This window comes from Phoca vitulina, unplaced genomic scaffold, assembly GCF_004348235.1.
Source record: "Phoca vitulina isolate PV1807 unplaced genomic scaffold, GSC_HSeal_1.0 scaffold30, whole genome shotgun sequence".
Classification (NCBI taxonomy): Eukaryota; Metazoa; Chordata; class Mammalia; order Carnivora; family Phocidae; genus Phoca; species Phoca vitulina.
The window spans coordinates 17,788,265-17,810,673 of record NW_022589733.1 but is presented as its reverse complement, the minus strand read 5'-3'; the positions used below and the strand labels follow the sequence as shown (position 1 = coordinate 17,810,673).

General features: G+C 44.5%; 1 protein-coding gene across 4 annotated transcripts in view; it reads right to left on the bottom strand.

Moving 5' to 3' along the window:
- Positions 1 to 22,409, bottom strand: part of CUNH16orf70 (chromosome unknown C16orf70 homolog) — a 30,220-nt gene that overhangs the window by 6,292 nt on the left and 1,519 nt on the right. For all 4 annotated transcript variants that reach the window (XM_032424255.1, XM_032424254.1, XM_032424256.1 and 1 more), the window contains exons 3-10: positions 17,444 to 17,526; positions 12,425 to 12,508; positions 8,595 to 8,638; positions 5,179 to 5,258; positions 4,809 to 4,903; positions 4,132 to 4,229; positions 3,933 to 4,045; positions 341 to 474 (exon numbers count right to left, since the gene is read on the bottom strand). In XM_032424255.1, coding sequence (XP_032280146.1) covers positions 341 to 474; positions 3,933 to 4,045; positions 4,132 to 4,229; positions 4,809 to 4,903; positions 5,179 to 5,258; positions 8,595 to 8,638; positions 12,425 to 12,508; positions 17,444 to 17,526 — 731 coding nt within the window. The remainder of the gene's footprint in view (positions 1 to 340; positions 475 to 3,932; positions 4,046 to 4,131; positions 4,230 to 4,808; positions 4,904 to 5,178; positions 5,259 to 8,594; positions 8,639 to 12,424; positions 12,509 to 17,443; positions 17,527 to 22,409) is intronic.

The following is a 22,409-nucleotide window of genomic DNA, read 5'->3' as shown; positions in this document are numbered from 1 at the left end:
TGCTACTGGTGCTGAACAATGCAGCCAGCTTTGGCTGACCACAGACTGGGCCCTGGTCTCCCAAAAAAAGGCAGGATAATCTGACCAACAGTATCAGGAAAGAGCTTTCAATTTAATTCTTTATCAGTTTTAACAGAACAGGTTCTATGGAAAAATAATAAACAATTTATATTTACTTGATATTAAGTTAATATTGATAAAAAAGAAGGACGCCTGGCTGGCTCAGTCGGTAGAGCATGTGACTCTTGATCTCAGGATTGTGAGTTCGAATCCCACCTTGGGGGCAGAGTTTACTTAAAAGGAGACTGCCTATTTGACTTTATAAACACATTTCCCCTACCTTGTCTTCTGACTTATAGAAGACCTTGTGCGGAGAGCCAAGCATGCTAAGAACATCTTGGCAGGAATCACCAAAATACACTGAACGTTCAAATACCCGCATCTTGGCATCTGCTAATAGGCCAGGTCCACAACCTGCAGAGAGTAAGTGAAAGGTGGTCAGGTTCCCACCCAGAGCCTGAGATCCTGCAGCGTCGGGCCAAGGCGGCCCCAGAGAGGCACGCTGCATTATTAGCTCTGGCTGAGGAGCAAGACTGCATAAAAACAGAAATACCAGGTCACAAGGGCTTGCGATGCTACAAGAAATCACTATCTACTTGAAATAATCCCAGAGAGGGGCGCCTGGGTGCCTCAGTCGGTTAAGCGTCCAACTCTTGATTTTGGCTCAAGTCATGATCTCAGGGTGGTGAGATTGAGCCCCGAGTTGGGCTCATGCTGGGCGTGGAGCCTGCTTAAGATTCTCTTTTTCCCTCTTCCTCTGCCGCTCTCCCCTATCTCCCTCTCTAAAAAAACTTAAAACAAACAAACAAACAAAAAAACTGAAAAGGAAAAAAAAAAAAATTGCAGAGACTCATTCAATCCCACAAAAGTGATGTGGAGCTCTGAAAACTTCATTCATTCACTCACCAAATATTTACTTATTGACTACCATGGGCTAGACACTTTGTTAGATATTGAAGAAACATGCTGAGCAAAACAAGTGCAGTCTCTGCCCATATTGGAGCTTATGGTGTGAAGATCCCAATCTGACCCCACCCAGCTGTGGTACAATACACAGCAGCATAGATGTTATGGAAGTATATAATGAGGTGCTATTATCTCTTGCCACTTTCCAGGTCCTGACAAGATACAAGAATTTATGTTAAGAGGGGCTTCTCAATGGTAACCCCCAACCAGAGACTGGACCTCAAGATCACTCTATAGAAAAGCCAAGAGTGAAACATCCATTAACTCACTCCCTAATTCTACAAACACTGATAGACCCACTAACACTCAAAAATGACAAACCAGAAAAGTGGGAGGATAAGAAAATTCAATTTGCCAAAAGTTTCTTCTTTGGGAAGAATCTTTAAACCCTGACTCTGTCTAATACATTTTGGAAACAGTTCCAGTTAAACACACACACATAGCAGTAGATGTGGAATAGCAACAGACACACCAACTCTGTGGATGGGAAGACAAAGTGTTTTACTTCCCCTGCACACACACACACACACACACACACACACACACACACACACGCAAGAACCTGAGGAAGACTGCATTTCCTGGTACATGATAATCACCATCACCTTACTCTACGAAGAGCTTTATAGTTGACAAAGCTCTTTCATGAATAACAATCCATTTGTTATATAGGGAAGACCTCAGGGATCCAACATCTGAAATAAATTGGTACTGAGTTCTTCAACTAACCCAAGAGTCTTTAGTCACAGCACATATACACCGAGTGGCAAATAAAGGTTGTGTTTAACTAGGTTGCAGGAAAAGCACAGCCCACGTTAACCTCTGTCTATAAATCTTGCTGCTTAGGCAAGCTTGGGTAACCTACAGAACCCACCAAAAGTCCTGTCAAGCTGGACTGTATGCCCAAAGTCTCCAAGTACCAGACACTTGCGAATGTCCAGATGGGGCCACAGGGAAGGCACGCTTCACGTGTGAGTCTTCTCTCTTGTCTCACCCTATCTGAAGCCTCCCAAGGGAAAAATACCCTTAGTTTTAGGAGACTATTTTAGGTTCTGATTTCCTGGAGTGAATCTTCCTATAAGTTATTGTGGGGACCAAGACAGGTGAACTGACTTCCTATCTTAAAAGCATCCCAGTAGCTACACCCCATAAGGAAACATGTGAGAAATGGGTTGGTTGACACAAGCTACCTTTCTGCTTGCCAAAGGAAACTCTCAATGGGTACTGGATTGGACAGTAATGTGGTGCGTCCCTGACTTCAAGTGTTTCCCCCACTGACCCTGTGACATGTGACCACTGGGAGTGTGCTGTACAGGACGGCAGTCACAATTGGAGGAGATCCCCCACCCCTGACAGACTGCTCCTGCTGTCACCTGGGACAACCGCATCATCCTTGACTACCCTGCTGTTTCAAGGTGTGATCCTCCTGACAAGAGAGACCCTAAATCACTTGACCTTCTACATCTCAATTCTCAATCTCAATTCTCTCAAACACTATAGCTCAAGTGCAACATTCTTTTAAGTAGAGTTTTCTTCCTTGGCTAGAAAACCACATTTCAAAAAAATTCCTAACCTGGAGGTTGTAAACTATCTCATTGTTCAGGGGAGTGAGCTCACGGTTTATATACCAGACTCTTCATAGGTAAGAACCAGTGCCCTAGAAACTGATATAAGACCCCAATTTATGAACAAACACTGGCTAGACTATGAGCTCCATAAAGGCACAGCTCCTGGGGCCCCTGGGTGGCTCAGTCGTTAAGCATCTGCCTTCGGCTCAGGTCATGATCTCAGGGTCCTGGGATTGAGCTCCGCATTGGGCTCCCTGCTCAGTGGGAGGCCTGCTTCTCCCTCTCCTACTCCCCCTGCTTGTGTTCCCTCTCTCTCTGTGTCTCTGTCTGTCAAATAAATAAATAAAATATTAAAAAAAAAAAAAAAAAAAAAAAAAGGCACAGCTCCTATGCTGGCTCCCAGGCCAAAGACATGGCCTGTACTACCAAGCATGGCCCAAGGTCCACAGTAGCTGAAACTGGTCACATACAAGGAAATCACAAATAAGGCGTGGATCCTGGCGAGACCAGCCACTGAAGGCAGCAGCTTTTTTTTTTTTTTTTTTTATTTGACAGAGAGAGACACAGCGAGAGAGGGAACACAAGCAGGCGGAGTGGGAGAGGGAGAAGCAGGCTTCCCGCAGAGCAGGGAGCCCGATACAGGGCTCGATCCCAGGACTCTGGGATCATGACCCGAGCCAAAGGCAGACGCTTAACGACTGAGCAGCTCAGGCGCCCTGAAGGCAGCAGCTTTTTGTTCCTAGTCAGCAAAATTCACAGCAGGGTCTGGCCAAACCACAATTCAACAAGTCCCTGCTGCCGGCCTACTGAGAACTTGGCATAAGGGTGGAAAAGGGAATGGGGCACCTGGGTGGCTCAGTCGGTTGAGCGTCCGACTCTTGGTTTCCGCACAGGTCGTGATCTCAGGGTCGTGGGAATGAGCCCCATGTCACGCTCCGTGCTCAGCGTGGAGTCTGCTTGAGACTCCCTCTGCCCTCCCCGCTGTGTGCTCTAAAATGGGTAAATAAATCTTTAAAAAAAAAAAAAGGTGGAAAAGGGGAGAACAGACCAATATCGCAGCCCATAAGACACATCTCCAGTAAACAGCCTGGGAAGCACTGCAAAACTACATAAGCACACAGAAGGCTTATGCACATCCTAGGGGAAGCAGTGCTACTGTCATTTATTAAGATTTGCCAATGATAAAACTATGTCTTGTCCCTTCACAAATTTAAATCAAAGCTTTAACCATAAATATCCATGTTGTCTTATACCAACTATCTCTAAGCATGTGGGATTTTAGATTGTCTCAACATGGATATAATGGAGAATTCACCACCCCAAGGCGAGTTAACTGACCTGCAGCAAGTAGCCGAAGTCGTAAACCTGAGGGTCCAGTTCCATCTCGAAGAACATCCACACTCTCAGCATACACGTTGCCAAGGAAACAGCTGAGGGGCATCACGGGAGCCCTGGAGGCAGGCACAGAATGAGCAGAGGCTTTGCCCTCCCTCCCAGGGAGCCCAGGGACCGTGAAGTTTGTGCTCCCTACACATACTTTGTATCCTGTAAGCTGTTTCCACTATAGATGTACATTCGTTTCACAGTCGCCCCGTGGGGTATCTGGAGAGAAGCTAGACCGTGGGCAAAATTGGGCTGCAAACATAAGACAACAGTTTTACTAAGAGCACACTGCAGGCCATGGGAGCCAGGCTCTGGCATTTCCCCAGCCCCCTGGGCCAGGTCAAAGCACACAGTCAAACCCGGCTCCATGTCAATCAACTCCCCCCATCATAGAGGTTCATCTTTAATTTTACTTAGTTTTTCTTTCTTTCATCAAGAAGAAATTACAGGAATGCTTTCTTTAATAAAATGGAAGCTTTACAAACATCTATCATTTCACGACCCTAAGGATGTTGCTACCTAAGGATGAATGAAACAATTTGCTAAAAACCACAGTGATTTGGAATTTTAAACCAAGGCACAACTGAGTTTCTCTCTGAAAAGGGAGCCTGACCTCACTCTGCAGTGGGAAGTGCCCATTCCTGGGAATGCCGGCTTGGGCTTTGTTCTTGCTATCAACCCCACCCACTGTGCCCATCCTGGCCTCTGAAGACCTGAGAGATGAGGAAACCAAAGAAAGGCTACCTATCCAGCGTCCCCAGTGGCACTGTCTGTTGGGTCCATATTACCTGGATACTGGGTGACAAATACCATAGGAAGGGAAGGGCTAACCTCATACTTGGGAGCCTCAGTCCATGAGTCTAACTGAAAAGAGAAAGACAGTCCTCTGAAGTTGAGGTGGAAGAGCTGCTCAGCGGAGTTGTACACTGTGGGAATGGGAAAGAGAAAATGACATGGTTGAATGGCATCAGAAGATGTGAACAGACCAGCTTGGCAACACCTTCCTTGTGTCTGATTCCTGAACTGACCTCCTAGGCTGAAAACAAAGGGGGAGGAGCTTTCCTTCACACCCAACTATCAACCCTCAAATTCTACAGGAACCTGGCTTCAGGGGTGCTGGGGCTGGGATGGGATCACTTGCTAGGTTTATCATTATGGGCTGTGACAGATGATGAAAGGAATCAGATGGACTTGGGCTTACCTCCAGGATGGGTTGCACCGAAAGACTGGTCAATCTGCTCAATGGTGGGAGCTATGGCCTGAGAGTTAAAATGCACTCCACTGAAAAACAAAGATGCTTTTCAAATCACTGAAGATGGTGGCTGGAAGAGTTATTCTTTTTTTTTTTTTTTTTAAAGATTTTATTTATTCATTTGAGACACAGAGATACAGAGAGAGAGAGAGAGAGAGAAAGCATGAGCAGGGAGAGAGGCAGAGGGAGAAGCAGGCTCCTCGCTGAGCCAGGAGCCTGATGTGGGGCTCGATCCCAGGATCCTGTGATCATGACCTGAGCCGAAGACAGACGCTTAGCCATCTGAGCCACCCAGGCGCCCCAAGAGTTATTCTTAAAACATAGGCAGGTGAGTTTACAAGTATGCCGAAACACAAGTTTAATTAAAGAACTTTTATGTGAGGAATAATTAATGAAGTCAGAACAAGTCAAGTCTCCTGAGGCTGACAGACAGAATTGATCCTTAGGGCCTCCCAAGACATGTGTGGTCATCGGGCAGTTTAGAAGGAAATAAATTCAGTCTCAGCCCCATGGCATTTGGACTTGAATAAAGAATGGCCACAGGAATAAAAAGTGTTAATGTGTTTTCCTAGGATGCCTACTAATAGTTTGGCTTCAAAAGGAACTTTCTTAAAAGGGGATAGACATCTTAAAGGAACAGTATAGCCAAGCAAGGCAGCTTGTTTTCTTTCTTTCTTTTTTAAGATTTTATTATTTATTGGAGAGAGACAGGGCGAGCAGGGAGGGGAAGAGGGAGAGGGATAAAGAATCTGAAGCAGACTCCACTCTGAGTACAGAGCCCCACACGGGACCTTGAGATCATGAGCTGAGCCGAAACCAAGAGTCCGATGCTTAACCAACTGAGCCACCCAGGCGCCCCAAGCAGCTTGTTTTCTTAACAGCCAGCACTCAAAGACTGGGTGAATGGGGGGAGGGGGGAGAGATGGATCCCATGCAAAGGGGAAACACCTGAGGGGGAGGGGCTTGGGAATGAAGAGGAGCATGTGATTTCAGATGATGAGCATGAAGATATGGCATGTATGACTTTAAGAAGAATGCATAAGGGGCGCCTGGGTGGCTTAGTCCTTAAGCATCTGCCTTCAGCTCAGGACATGATCCCAGGGTCCTCGGATCGAGCCCCACATCGGGTTCCCTGCTCGGCGGGAAGCCTGCTTCTCCCTCTCCCACTCCCCCTGCATGTGTTTCCTCTCTGGATGTCTCTCTCTGTGAAATAAATAAAATCTTTAAAAAAAAAAAAAAGAAGAAGAAGAATGCTTAAGGTTAAGAATATTTTTTTAAATTAGCATAATTCATGGAACACCTCTTTTTTTTTTTTTAAAGATTTATTTACTCATTTGGGGGGGGCAGAGGGAGAGGAAGAGAGAGTCTCAAGCAGTCTCCATGCTCAGTGCTTAATCCCATAACCCTGAGACCACGACCTGAGCTGAAACCAAGAGTTGGATGCTCAACCGACTGCACCACCCAGGCGCCCAAGAATACCTCTTTTTTTTTTTTTTAAGCAGTAGGTTTTTAGATTTTTTATTTTATTTGCTTATGGAGAGAGAGAGCACAGGCAAGGGGGAGCGGCAGGCAGAGGGAGAAACAGGCTCCTCGCGGAGCAAGGAGACTGATGTGGGGCTCCATCCCAGGACCTGGGATCATGACCTGACCCGAAGGCAGATGCTTAACTGACCGAGCCACCCAGGCGCCCCAGAACACCTGTTTTTTAACCAGGCACGGTGCTATATGCTTTGCCAGCAGTGTCTCATGTCCTCTTCCTAACCCAGCAGCCATATTACTGGCTTCATTTCTCTGATGGGAATACAAACTCTGAGAGGTTAAATGACTCCACAGGTCACAGAGGTAACAGAATGCTGAACCCAGGGCAGGCTGACCCCAGACCCCATGCTTTTACTTACCACTAACTCTTAACAGGGAAAAGAGATGGGGGTGCCTGGGTGGCTCAGATGGTTAAGCGTCTGCCTTTGGCTTGGGTCATGATCCCAGGGTCCTGGGATCGAGCCCCACATTGGGCTCCCTGCTCAGCGGGAAGCCTGCTTCTCCCTCTCCCTCTGCCTGCTGCTTCCCCTGCTTGTACACTCTCTCTGTCAAAAATAAATAAAATCTTTTAAAAAATAAAAAAAAATAAAAAAGAGGGAAAAGAGAAACCAGACCTTGAGGTACAAAGGCTCCAACAAAACTGAAAGACAAAAAGAGTCTGCAGGGACCAGTGCTATTACACATTTGCTTGATCCACTTCTCTTTCGGTAAATGCTGCTTGAGCCAGCCCCAGGAATTGGGCCCTTTCATGCCCTCACAAAGGGAAAGGGAAGCCTGTTAAGGAAGCTTACTATATGGAGTATTCTGGATGCTAGCACAGTGCCTTTCCATAATGGGAGCTCAAATATTTGTTTTAGGATACAGACTATTCCCATTTTCATTCTAAAAAGTAGATTTTGGGGGCGCCTGGGTGGCTCAGTTGGTTGAGTGTCCAACTCTTGGTTTTGGTTCAGGTTGTGATCTTGAACCCATGGTGGGTTCCATGCTCTGCACGGAGTCTGCTTCTCTCTCTCCCTCTGCCCCTCTCCCCCAGTGCTTGCTCTCTCAAATAAATAAATAAAATCTTAAAAAAAAAAAAAAATGGAGTGCCTGGGTGGCACAGTCGGTCAAGCATGTGATTCTTGGTTTCAGCTCAGGTCATGATCTCAGGATTTCAGGATCGTGAGATCGAGCCCTGGGTCGGGCTCCACGCTCAGTGCAGAGTCTGCTTAGGTCTGTCTCTCTCTCTCTTCTGCCCCTCCCCACTGCAGGAACTTGCTCTCTCTCTAAAATAAGTAAATCTTTTTTTTTTTTTTTTTTTAAGATTTTAATTATCCATCTGACAGAGAGAGAGAGAAACAGAGCAAGCACAAGCAGGGACAGCAGGAGAGGGAGAAGCAGGCTCCCCACCTGAGCCACCCAGGCGCTCCAATAAATCTAAAAAAAAGTAGATTTTTGGCCCCCAAACAGCAGTCCCTTTGGCGTTCTCTTTAGCATTCATAGGCTTTGGAGTCAGACCTATGGTGGGGGGGGGGCGGCAGGGAAGGACGGCAGCTGTGACCCACAAGACAGTCATATCACCTCTAAGCTGAGGCCCTGCTTTGTTGTGAGGATTAAATGAGCTGACATATATGAGAAGTGTTCTACACACAGCATGTCCTTAATAAGATTTCCTTCTCTTCCCCGGAAAGCTGAATAGGTTTGGAGGCTGCCTGAAGAAATCATGGCACCAGGCTGTAATCCTAGAACTGCTATGGATGGGACTCCTTTACTAACTTAATGAGGGTAATAGATAAACTCCATTTGTACCAATCCTGTGACATATACCAGTGGGGGAGTAAACTTACCAATATTTTAACTTTACTTTAGTCAAGTCATATACTTCAATCACCTAAAAAAAAAAAAAAATCAAATGTTTAAGCATTGGTAATGCTTTGCAGTTGAAAAAGACTGACTAAAAAGACATTTATAGAGGGACGCCTGGTTGGCTCAGTCGGTAGAACATGTGACTCTTGATCTTGGGGTTGTGAGTATGAGCCCCTTGTTGGGTGTAGAGATCACTTAAAAATAAAATCTTTAAAAAAAAAGATATTTACAAAATAGTGAAGAAAAAAAAATCTATCACTAGTCAGAATTCTCCTGAAGCACCACACATTATATTTTGTTCTCATTTTTAAATCTGGAGGAAAAACCCATACCACACACACAGCATAACCTCTCCTTTTCCTTCTTCCAGTGGATCACTCAACAGATGTCCATGGATGCTGCAGGTGAAGGTTCCTCTATCTAATCTACTACTGGGTCATACAGAGGACAGCACATACAGAACCATGAAACCCTCCACAGAAACAAATCACGTAGCTTAAAGGTTAAAGCTGTACCTTTGGATACTGAGCCCTCTTCCCTTTATTCCACACTTTGCTGTATTAGAAAGACCCCAAATCAATTCACTTTAAAAAACAGCTTTAAAATACTTTAGTTTACAAAATAAAAAGATTGGGGGGGGGCGGTATATCCTGCTAGAAGTTATATTACATTAGGTTAGGACAAATGTGACAATATTCATATATCTACATCTATATCTATATATAACTATTGAAGGGCACCTGGAGAACCTCAGGACCCTTGTGTCTTATCAAGGGGTTCAGCCTTGGATTAAATGCCAAGAACTCAGGGCAGAGACAAAAGTATTGAACACTCAGTCACTAGTGGTGCCAAGTAATGAGCACTATGAAGTCTTCTATGCTAATGGTGTCAAGGGCTTGGTAGCCAGAAGCATGGCTGGCTGGGGCCTAGAGCACCAGCTACTATCCTCCAGTTGGGAGTCCTGGCCTTCACTGTAGAGGAATAAGCACAGCTGGTTCAATGTCCGCTTGCCCTGAGGGCCTCATCCTACAAGGGGCCATGGGGCCCTGTGTGTAGAAGCATCTGGCACTGCCACAGAAAATGAGACATAATAGGCAGTTTACTCTTGGCCAGACCTCATCCCTAACTTTGTTTAATGATCCTAACACTGAACCACAAGCAGGGCACCTCTTAATTATAATGCAGCTATTCTGATCCTACTTACTGCTAAGAGTTAACTCCCTCTGCTGGGCCATCACAGCACTTCAATCAACTCTCCTATGCTACTTGTGTATGCTGTTCACCAGTCCCACAGAATTAAGCCCTTTAAGGTCTGGCTTATTATTTCACACAGGAAAGGTACTTAAAAATTCTGTCAAGTCTGACTGTTATGAAGCTAGCTACGGGCAATATGAAGCTAGAAAGCATGAAAAGAGGTGCCAAGAGAGGTCATAGAAGGAAGGACAGAGGAACAGCTGGGATTCATAAGATACCTAGTGTCCCCTTCAGAAAGCCTGTATCATGCCAAACTGGTATGCCATTTCACCAAGGCCAGGGCCCCATGCTGGCAGAAAGCCTCAACCTTTAGCCAGAAGCCTTGCTTATATAGCAGGTGCAGGCACTCTGCCTCCCTGATTGCCACCCCCACAACTGGCCAATGATGACCCACCACTCACCCTGGGGGGTAGGCCTCGAAGATACTCCTTCTGTCTCATTATTACCCACCTGCCAATAATCCAGACCAACATTTTGGGTGTTTCAACCCTGCCTGCCTAATGGGAGAACAGTGGCCCACAGTTAATCACAGGGCCTATGTATGACAGCAATTGTGGCAAGAGACCCATCTTGGAGTCCTTCATGTCACCAGGAGAATCAACAAGCAGATTTTGGCCCATGGAGCTTGCTGAGCCACAGGGACAACCAGCTGGGGAAGTCTGAAGTCCATGATTTACCATCCTCTCGGCTGGAAAAGGCCTTGAATTCCCCAGAGGAGAAGCCACGGCAGCAGCCAAGACAGGAAATGAAGAGACAGGTAGTTGTAAAGGATGAGATTTGTGAAGCCTCATTCCACAGGGCTTTCTCACAGACAGGGAGTCAAGGCATCAGGGAGAGGTGGATTCTTAAGTGCTCAGATGGAAGGGCAGGCAGATGGGGTAGGTCAAATCTGATGCTGACCAAGGGCACCTGAGAATTGCTTCCCCAGTTTCCAGAGGCTCAGACAGGGCCCCAGCCCCCTCTCTTCATAGGGACCCCACAGAAAGCAGAAGAAACGGTTCTATTTATTTCCTTTCCCATTCAAATGTACTTCCCATTCCTCACATTTCTCCATAGTGTGCTCAATTTTCTTCAGCTTTTATCACATTTATTTCCCAAACCCATCAACAGAAGCTAAGTCATTTCTATTCCCAAGGGCCACCACACACTGGTAATTCAGGGTTAAAAGCTTAGCAGACCACTCACCCTCTGTCCCTCTATTGTCTCACTGGTAAACAGTATTGCTCACAAGCTTGTTAGGTTAGGAAATGTATGGGAAGCACTTAGCCATGTGCCTAATCCGTACCAAGTACTCACTAAATACATGACACTGTCCTCACCAGGCTGTGATTCTACGATGGGCTGCCTAGCCATCCCCCTTTTTTATCCACTTAGGTTATTTCCAGCCTTTCAGTGCTATGAAAAGCCCTGTTATAAATACCTGGCAATATTACCTTCCCCATAAGCTTTTGGGGTTATGTTTCCTAAAGTGGACTTACCAAGCTGAGACAAATAACTCTTTGTAAAGGTGTTTCCAGATTATTTCCCCCCCAATTTGTAATGAAGCCACACTAATGACCACTGTCTTCCCTTTCCCACTGTGAAACTTTTGGTCAGTGAAGACAGAATGACTAAGTCCACAAGGAGAGGCAAGGTAGTTGTGGGGCTAAGAACATTTGCTTTTTGAAAAATAATCATAATGAGGAGTTCTCATTCAATGTACAGATTCCTTTTCCATGTTCCATCTTGTCTCCTTAGCAGCTCACTTGTGATGGGATGATGAGAACTAGGAAATACCCAAGTTTTTGGAAAGGCACAACCTAACCAGGATAACTGCTCTGGTATGCCACTGCCCAGAACCACATTCAACCTTGTGACTCTGAGGCATGAGTCTGGTGTCACATGACTAATCTGTGAAGCTCAGGCATTCATAAATAGTGTATTAAAAACATCCTGGACTGAAAACAGGTGTTAGTAAACTGCACTTGAACAGCAATTAAGACAAACCCTACACAGCACTAATTTGTTTGTTTACATATCCTGAAGGGGGTTAAAAAATCAACTCATTGCTGGTGGTGTTAAGCCCTAAGCCCCAGCATTTTAGGAAGAACAGTTCCATTTTTCATCTTCCAAGACATACTGTTTGACCTAAGAATGAAGTAAAACAAGATACAAAAACAAGTCTTTTGGTCCTATTCTGCAGTTAGGCCCCATTTTTAGTATCCCTTTTAAGACTTGGAATAATCTGTGCCAGATAACTTAGCTCTTCTCTCGCTTTCCTTAAGTTGAATAACTTAAGAGTCCCCTCCCCATAGCATATTCCCCAAATCTTCAACACTTTTTCCCTTTCACCTCTGGAGCCTCGGGTTGGAGTCCTTTCCAGCCTCCTTCCAACCACCCCACCCCACCCCACCCCCAGCTTTCCTCTATTTAGGGGAACAGGTACAGCTTCAGTCCCCTAGACTGTGGGGGACTCTGAATCACAGGAGTCTACTCTGACTTATTAGTTTCAGAAACATCTCACAATAGCACATATTAATCAGCTTGACATGCAACTTTAGTTGTCATTCATAGTCACCTTAAGTCTCTGATTGAAAGCATCAAACAGCAGTTTGATCCCGTCCTGAGTCAGGTTAAGGATGAGGTCATGGCTTAGAGGAGACTGCAAAACAAAAAGTAAAGCACTCTGAACAACTTACTCAACAGCAACTAAAAAACCTTACAAATCTAAATGCAATGCACAGAGATTATGGAAGTGCAGATAGCCCTCCCTCGCCCAACTAACAAACTGTTGTGTGAATGCAGTGTCCTCTGCTTCCAGTCTGAAGCTGCTGCCTCCTAATACTGGATGAAAAGAGCCTCTTTCTTCTAGGCTTTGAGTAATATTACCTGAGGGAAAGGGCCAAGATTATGTGAATATATAGGCCATTTTCTTCGGGAGGTCCAGAGTCCACATCTATAGCATGGGTTTACCTATCAAACCTACAGAGCAACCAGTGAGGAACAGAGACCAGGTAAAAGGGCCTCTCTAGGACCCAAATTTGTCAGGTAATGTTCAATGCATGTCAGCTGAACCTATGTCCATTCACTTCCAGGCTGTTTGTGCCATCCACAGGAAATCTATTCTATACTTTGACTGCTTTAAGCCATGTTCCAGGACAAAAAAATACCTTGTGCTGTTTATATATGAGATGACACTCTTACTCCTTCCTTCCCTCTCCCCACCATCCCATATCACATGTGCTTCTTTCTGAAAAGCCTAAATCTAAGATCTAAGGAGTCATATTTCTACATTTGCCTCTTCTGAGTCTGGGGGGAGGGGAGTAGCAGCACAAAGCAGTGGACAGAGCCAAGCCTTGAGTACTGGTGAGCTGGTGACCTTAAGTGACTCTCAAAACTTCTCTGAGCTCTAGTTTCTTCATGGGAATACCATCATCCCTTCCCTCCAGGGTTGTTGTGGGAACAGAGATAGATCTAGATAGCAGGAGAAAAGGGCACCAAGCACAGCACTTAGCATACAGCACTCTTTCATCATGTCTGTATCACTAGCCTGCTTCTGCTCTAATGCAATCAATTCAAGGACTTGACATCTGAAGCCATTCCATAGCCCTGAACCAAGCTGCCCAACAGAAAAAAAAAAAAAACAAACCCAACATCCAAAACCCTGTCCCTCCTTTAAACTGGCACATAGCTCTCAAAAGAGTTTAGAAGTTTCTTTATAGAGCCACCCAAGGTAGGCACAGTGAATGACAGAAGTGTGGCTGTCAGAGATAGAGGTGTAAGCTGGAAGGCCAGGTGCCACTGGTGTGGGCCTCACTGGAAAAATTCTCTCCAGGGGCGCCTGGGTGGCTCACTCGGTTAAGCATCTGCCTTCGGCTCAGGTTATGATCCTAGGGTCCTGGGACAGAGGCCCGCATCAGGCTCCCTGTTCAGTGGACAGCCTGCTTCTCCTTCTCCCTCTGCCACTCCCCCGGCTTGTGCTCTCTTGCTCTTTCTGTCAAATAAATAAAATCAGAAAGAAAGAAAGAAAGAAAGAAGAGAGAGAGAGAGAAAGAAAGAAAGAAAGAAAAGGAAAGAAAGAAAGAAAAGAAAAGAAAAGAAAAGAAAGAAAAGAAAAATTCTCTCCAAAGAGCCTTCTGGGATTAGCTCAGACTGTCTGTTCCCTTCTACGCCAATAATTTTCACAAGGTAGCAGGCCCAGGTGGCACCATCATGCCTGGCAAACACTAGAAGAAAGAATGCTGTAATTTTCTAGTAGGTCTGTGTGAATGTCTAAAACCATTAGGCCTCAAGCAAGATAATACAACAATGAACCCTGACGTTAGGTCACTGATTCTCAACCCAGAACACATTTCTGGGAGGGCTATTACATGGCAGTAAGCAGGATGAAGCAACATTTTAGCATCCTTCAAGATCTTTGCTTGGAGGAGGAATGATGGGAGGATCTGAATTTTCTTACACTCTCCCAAGATCTGATCATTTTTCTCCTGACATGGTTACAATTCAGGACATAATGAGATAATTTTCAAAAGCAAGCAAATCCTCACAACCATTATTTTATTAGTATTTTATATCTCCAGAACCAAAGTATACCTGTACTATGTGATGTTTAAGCAGGCCCTTTCAGTGACCCAGAACTATACAGTCCTCCATATGAAACAGTTAGTAAAGCTGTTTGCTCTTAGTTGTTAACACTTTTCCCTCTAAGAAAGATGGGACCTACTTGATATACACATTTAACTTCCAAGGTGTGATATGCTAGAGACAAGAAGATATTTCTGAAACATTTAATGGGGCCAAACTATTCTTCACACTTGATGGGAGCAAGGAGACAGATGGGAAAGGAAGGGAAGGAGGGCAGAGGAGGACAGGACCCAATTTAAGAAGCATTACATCAGAATTCTGAGAGACCACCTCCTCTTGATCATCAAAAGGTTATTCTATTCTAGGGCACCTGGCTGGCTCAGTCAGAGGAGCATGTGACTATTGATTTTGGGGTTGTGGGTTTGAGCCCCACAATGGGTGTAGAGATTACTTAAAATAAATAAATAAAACTTAAAAAAAAGATTATTCTATTACAAGGAAACTATATCCACATTACAGAAGGAGAACCAGACTGGTTGCATGTAGATACATGCAGCATTATATGATAGGGGTTAATTCCTTGCACAACTGACCAAAAGTTGCACGGCTAAGAAATAGGAAGAGCAAGGATCCGAACCAAGGTTTGGACTCAAAAACCGTTTTCCAACTGATTCCAGTTGCTTAGAAGATATCAGGGGAGGGGTGCCTGGGTGGCTCAGTCGTTAAGCGTCTGCCTTCGGCTCAGGTCATGATCCCGGGGTCCTGGGATCGAGCCCCGCATCAGGCTCCTGCTCCGCGGGAAGCCTGCTTCTCCCTCTCCCACTCCACCTGCTTGTGTTCCTGCTCTTGCTATCTCTCTGTCAAATAAATAAATAAAATCTTAAAAAAAAAATAAAATAAAATTAAAAAAAAAAAAAAAAAGATATCAGGGGAAATGAGCTTAATGCTAAAACTACTATGTGTACCTAAAGATTGGAACAACAGACAACAAAGGTAGTGAAATAAGAAATAAACTTCATTCTTAAAAACCAGTTAAGCCTATTTTCAAATGTATCTAATTTTGGGGTGCCCAAATCTGATTTAACTGAATATGCAGGAGCTATAAGCTCAAGAAGCAAGCCCATTATCCCTGTTTGGATGGTTGCTAATCGTCATGAGTAATTCCCTTATGGTCTAACACTGAAAGTCAGAGTAGGTTAGGGATCATTCGAGTACGACAAAGAGGAAAAGTCACCATCCATCACTTTATAAATGAGAAACCACTTTGACACTGTGGCTCAAGGAATCCCCTGGCCCACTCTTAGAAGTCCCTTTTTGCGTGGTAGGCACCACAAGAATATCTAAGCACTTGCTTGGAGATTATGCATTCCCTGTTTCAGGAAGACCCTTCACATAGGGTCTCTCTCACTGGGCTGGAAGGGGAGTATTGTACTGCAGAGTGTAATGTCTGGACATGCATGAGAGGCTCAACCCTGACACTAGGCCAAACTGGAAAGCCTCACAGAAATCTCACTCACCTCTAATCCACAACATTCTTTTTTTTTTTTTTTAAAGATTTTATTTATTTATTTGACAGAGAGAGACACAGCAAGAGAGGGAACACAAGCAGGGGGAGGGGGAGAGGGAGAAGCAGGCCCCCCCGCCGAGCAGGGAGCCCAATGCGGGGCTCGATCCCAGGACCCTGGGATCATGACCTGAGCCGAAGGCAGACGCTTAACGACTGAGCCACCCAGGTGCCCCTAATCCACAACACTCTTCATGTCAAAAATAAACTGTCATTTGCTTTAGGATCTGAAACTAATTGGAACAAAGGGAACTAAAATCATCAAAACAGTACGTAGAAAGTCTCAGAAAAGCGAGTGAGGACATGCAGTAGCATGTATAGGCTCAAAACTATTTACTCCCTGGGGTGCCTGGGTGGCTCAGTGGGTTAAGCGTCTGCCTTCAGCTCAGGTCATGATCCCAGGGTCCTGGGATCGAGTCCCGCATCAGGCTCCCTCCTCAGCGGGAAGCCTGCTTCTCCCTCTGCCACTCCGCCTGCTTGTGCTCTGTCGAATAAATAAAATATAAAAAAAAAAACAAACAGCCAAAACCAAAACAAAACAATACAGAATCTATTTATTCCCTGAGGTCTGTGACCCATAGGGCACCATAAAGGCTACTCCACACAGCAACACATGGTCTGTGTCGCAGAAGAATCACAGGTTTCAGAGAGTTCAGTAGAAGGTAGGTTGCATTTTTAGAGAGATAAAGAATCCTATTTCTAAAAGCCCATAAAAAATAGTCTCTAACTTTACATATAAAACCAAACACAAAAAATCCTAATGTTCAGAAAGTACTCTGGTGTAACATATATATTCTTTCTGGAAATGGAAAAGGTCTTTGTAGATACATGCAACATTATATGATAGGGGTTAATTCCTGGCACAACCGACCAACATTTAATAGAGACCACCACAAATCAGACCAAAAAAAAAAAAAGCAAAATATGAACTATGTCCATTAATTTGGAGCCAATATTTTGACGTATGATCTCATGTATCAGATCATTCTCACTAAAGTAGTGAGCTATACCTGCTTCTTTTCAAGTCTGGAGTGCTCTGCTGGCTAGAAATTTGCACTGCAACAACTCTGAACACAAACCAATCAACAAAGCAGAAAAGACTATTTTAAATAAAAAAGTGAAAGGCAAGCACCCTAGAAGACAAGACAGTCCCTGAGGTGACCTCCCACTGAAATATCCCTGTCTAAGGACCAGTAGATAAGCCAAACACATCAAAAAACAAGTTCAGTTATTAGTGCTCTTCCAAACCTGGCAGCACTAGATCATCAAGACGAAAAGTTTCAGAATCAAAGAAAATGTACTTGGTGACTGACCAGTGCTAGAGATTCTCCCATTCAAACACAATGACCGAGCAATCCCTGCCAGTCTGTCTCTCCCAGAGCATCAACCTCTGGATGTGACTCAACGATGAGGAATGCTATTTCAGTAAACAAAGCAGCTACCACTCACCTGTTCACTGTAGAGAACCTGGACATTTTTGATGATGCGACAGTGCTTCTGAAGAATGGCTACTGCCTGAGCCAGAGGCATTCCTGAAATAAAGCAAGGACACCTGTGTGGTTACTTGGGCTATCCATTTCCTGACATCTATCTTCATACTAGGCATTAGACCGTGCAGTAAAGCCTGGGGTGGGAGTCGGGGGCCACTAAGGTCTATAAACATATGAGTAAATAAAAATTCAGTAGCAGCAAGAGCTAGAATAAAGTTAGCAGCAAGCACTAAGGGAACAACTGGATTGTATAAGGGGAGGGAGTGAATATATAAAAGAGATTCCTGGAAATGAGAACTACTGTCCTGATCCCAAGCAGGAAAAGGGCTCAGAGAAGGCAAAGTCAGCATGAACCAAAGAACAGTGAGAAAAGCACTGACTGCATGACTGGATCTGGAGACCAAGGTTCTGGTTCTCACTCTGCCATGAATTACGTATTACCTAGGGCAGGTTCCTTCCTCTCTCTTTCTGGCATGTCTCCTCATCTCTCAAATGAGAGTCTGCAGGAGCACATGACTTGTAAGGGCTCATTTAAAAAGTCAAAAATCACACATCTGGGCACCTGGGTGGCTCAGCTGGTTAAGTGACTGCTTTCGGCTCAGTTCATGATCCTGGAGTCCCAGGATCGAGTCCCGCATCGGGCTCCCTGCTCAGTAGGGAGTCTGCTTCTCTCTCTGGCCCTCCCCCCTCTCATGCTCTCTCTTTCATTCTCTCTCTCTCAAATAAATAAAAATAAAATCTAAAAAAAAAAAAAAAAAAATCACACATCTACCAGAACCAACTTACTTTACTAAGAATTTCACTGGATCCTTACTTATCAAACCACAAATCCTCTAAGTCTTAATACTTGATCTTTGAACTCATGGCCCATTATAAACAAATTTATATATGTCCCCAATTTAAGAAATCCAAATCCCAACAATATCTCTAAGATCCCAGGGACTACCAAAAAGTATGTTTTCAGAGTCCATTATATTTCAAACAAGAAGAAACTCACAGAGAGACAATCCAAAACAAAGTCCCAGACAAAATCCCAAATCAAAGACTCACAGCTTTATGACTCCAAGGGCATTGTTGTATTATTCACCACTCTCTGGATCCCCAGCACCCAGTACAGGGTTGACCACATAGTGGCTGTTGAATATTTATTCAGCCAAGCTGACGGATAATGGAGTAGGTAGTAAGAGAAAGGGAGAAGGAGGGACCACCATATGACCTCAAGTAAGCACAGTGGCTCACATTCAAGATCACTTTACCTCTGATTCTAGGAGAGATGTGCAGAAAAGAGTTTACACACAAATAACAGAAGGTTATAAAAACACATGGTCTATCTACATTTAAACAATGATCTAACCTTGCCTTCATTTGATGGTCCATTCTACAGTTTGAAGAAAGTTGGAGGAAACCAGACCTTAACACAAGGCACTTTCCCGCCTTCTATAACATAGGGCCTGGTACATAGTAAGGCTTAATAAATGTTTGTTGAGAATATGAACAAATTGGACGCATCACTCAGCTTTGCCATTCCTGAAATGGAGGAGCATCTATGCTGTCTCTCCCAAAAAGAATGGGCAAACATCCATGTGTTAGGTGCTGAGAAACAGAAGGCCACATGGCTTCTCTGACCTACATGGCATAAATCAGTTTCTCAAGGGAGGATTCTTTTCCACTTAACCACATCAAATCCCTGGCCTTGGAATCTTCGGGTCCTCAGGTCCTGAGTCACCTGGGGAGGAACCCACCTGGAGGAGACAAAGCAGCTACAACGACCAGTTGTCACACAGCTGCTGATAAAGGCAGGCTACAAAAGTCCTCTAAAGGGAACCAACCATATATATGGCAAAGAAACTAGAGCACTGTCCCAGTTCTAACAGAGCTACCTAGCCCCAAAAAGGGTACGGACTGTATGTCAGCCTTCTAAACTGTACACATCTTATGTCTTATAGATCTCATCATTTATCTGCTTATAACCCTCCAAGAGTTTCCCATTACAGGGCAATAAATCTCAAAACAACAAGCCATCACCTAAAGTCCCTGAATATTCTGGATCTTGTCTACCTCCATCTTTCTTTCCACTGCTCATCATGCCTCCCTTTGTTGCCAGCACATGTCAAACTCCTTCCTCCTTTAGGCCTCTGTGCTAGCTCAGACTCTGCTGGAATGTTCCTCCCATAGTTGGTTTCTTCTCATTCTTCAGGTCTTACTCACATCTCACTTCCCCAACTGCCTTATCTAATAAAGCCTCCCATCCAGTTTACTTATCTGTTAGTCTCCTCTAAACCTCGAGGATAGAAACATTATCTGTCTTACTCACTGCTGTATCCCCAGCACCCAATCACTGTGCCTGGCACAATAGTAGGCGGTCCTATGTATCTGTTGGGCTCTGATGGAGTGAAACAAAGCAATTATGCGACACGTAAATCCTATACCATAGACCCCGGTGACCACACTCTCACTCTGAGCACTCTCATCCTGTCTCTACTAACATCACTCTTTCCTGCTGTTCCTCTAACTTGCCAGGTCTCTATGATGGGCAACATTTCCTTCTGCCCATTCCTCATTCACTCATCCAACCAACCACCTAGTTTCTGACTCACATCTCAATCTCTTTTCTATATAAACCTAAAGGCAAATATAAAGTTGACAGATTGTAACAGTGACTTTTTCATCTTCTTTTCAATCTGAGTTCTCTTCTGTATTTTGGGTCTCAATACCTCTAACATCTACCCAGTCACCTCTAGATTCCTTCTCCACCTCCCCAAATCTAGTGTCTAACTTTCTTCCTAAACCCATGTCCACAACACACTTCACTAATCTTCACTTCACCCTCTTTTCCATTGGACCCCAAACTCCTTGGTAGTGTCCCCGGCAGCTACCACCAAAGAGTATTGGGAATTTGGAGAACCCATTTTCTTCTTCCATTAGTACATCACGCTCTAATTAGAATACCAAACTGCTTATAGTTCCCTACACACACAATCTTTCCCATTGTTTTGTTTTGTTTTGAATTTGACTGGAAGATTTGTATCTATAGAGACACTACAGAAGAGAAATCTGGCAGATTTCTGATAGGGCTTTCCTGGTGCTCACTGGCTCCAGGAATGGTACTGACTACTGCAGGTAGACAGAAAGCCCTCCCTGAATCCCCAGGTCAGCTCGAGTCTTTTCTCCCCTCCAAAGCACCCTATACAGCCTCTACCTCATTTTAATATAATGAACTATTTCTATAACCCTTCCCTCACACTAAACTCTTCAGGGTATATGACCATTTCTTATTCAATTTTTGATGTTTGTTTGTTTTTTTCTAGATTTTATTTATTTATTTGACATAGAGAGAGACATAGCGAGAGAGGGAACACAAGCAGGGGTGGTGGGAGAGGGAGAAGCAGGCTTCCCCCTGAGCAGGGAGCCCGATTCGGGGCTCGAACCCAGGGTCCTGGGACCATGACCCGAGCCGAAGGCAGACGCCTAACAACTGAGCCACCCAGGGGCCCCCAATTTTTGATGTTTGTAAGCAGAGTCCACAAAGGTCTATATGCTGCCTTAAACGAAGTGAGGCTTCAGTTTATAACAATTCAGACACATGCCTCCACACCAATACATTCTCCAAGCCTTACTGAAAACATTTCAAGTTTGTACTGCCTTTATTCCACCACTAGTCAAGCCATCAGTGGCATTCTCAGAGATTCCTCTTTGCCTAGGTTTTCCTGTCTGTGTTGTTGGCATTTCCCTCATCTCCCAACATGACACAAAGGTCAGGAAGGAAGCCAAGAAGCTGGATGCAGCTCCCCACTGTGATGCCAGGCAGATGATGGCAAGGGCTAGATGCATCTGCATTTGCAGATTCCAAAAAGAACAGAGACAAAGCTGAGCCAATCCTCAGAAGGGCAGAGCAGTGGGAAGCAGGATTTCCCTGTTCAGGTACCTACTTTTCATCATCTCTACCTTTCTGAGCCTGCTCCTCATGTGGCAAATGGAGATTACCTTACAGGGTTGTGGTGACTTTAGTTAAGCACTGCCTAGTTCTCTAGCCTAGGAATGTAATTCTAAAGCATAGATCCACTTCTTAGATCTATCCCTACCTATCAGCCCCAATTTCAGTTTACATGTGTTGAGGGTTGGGGAGAAGACTGAGAGAGAAGAAAAAAATCGTTTTCTTTCTTTTTTAAAAAAAGCTTGAGGAAATTAAAATAACTGTAATCTTTCAGGCAGACACGCTTTAAAACCGCAGATTTTTTTTTTAAAGATTTTATTTTTAAGTAATCTCTACACCCAAAGTGGAGCTTGAACCTACAACCCTGAGATCAAGAGTCACATGCTTTACCAACAGAACCAGGCTGATTTTTAAGACCCACCAGAGAATCATCAAGGCCGAGCCACCTCTATGAGGCTTCCCTCAAAGTTCAATTCTGGGCCACTGTACAGAAATGCTCTTTTCACTGTTGTTGCCATTTAGATATTTAGACAGTTTGAAAGAACTACCCAAACCCTTGATTCCTGGAAACTGGCAAAGTTAGGAGTGGTGGTTAAGGTATCTAAACAACAGCTGACAGAAGAAGCCTTGCTCTTCCACCCAGCTTTTTTGGGAAATCCTGGCCTCAACTGACATTCTTTTTATTTTTATTTTAAGTAAACTCTACCCCCAGTGTGGGGCTGGAACTCCCAACTCCCGAGATCAAGAGTTGCATGCTCTGCCGACTAAGCCAGCCACCCACCCCTCAAATGACATTCTAATCACTACTTTTGGCCAAGAGACTCTGTACCACTGAGATTCACAAACTACATGCATGCACCATCAAGCACAGTTTGAAGTTATGGTTGTGGTTCTCTCTCTGCCCTGTGAAGTACTGGTATGAGAAGCTGTGTGTAGGGGAGGTTCTTTCTTAAATAGAAGGCAAACAGCATCAGCATATGAACGGGTCTGA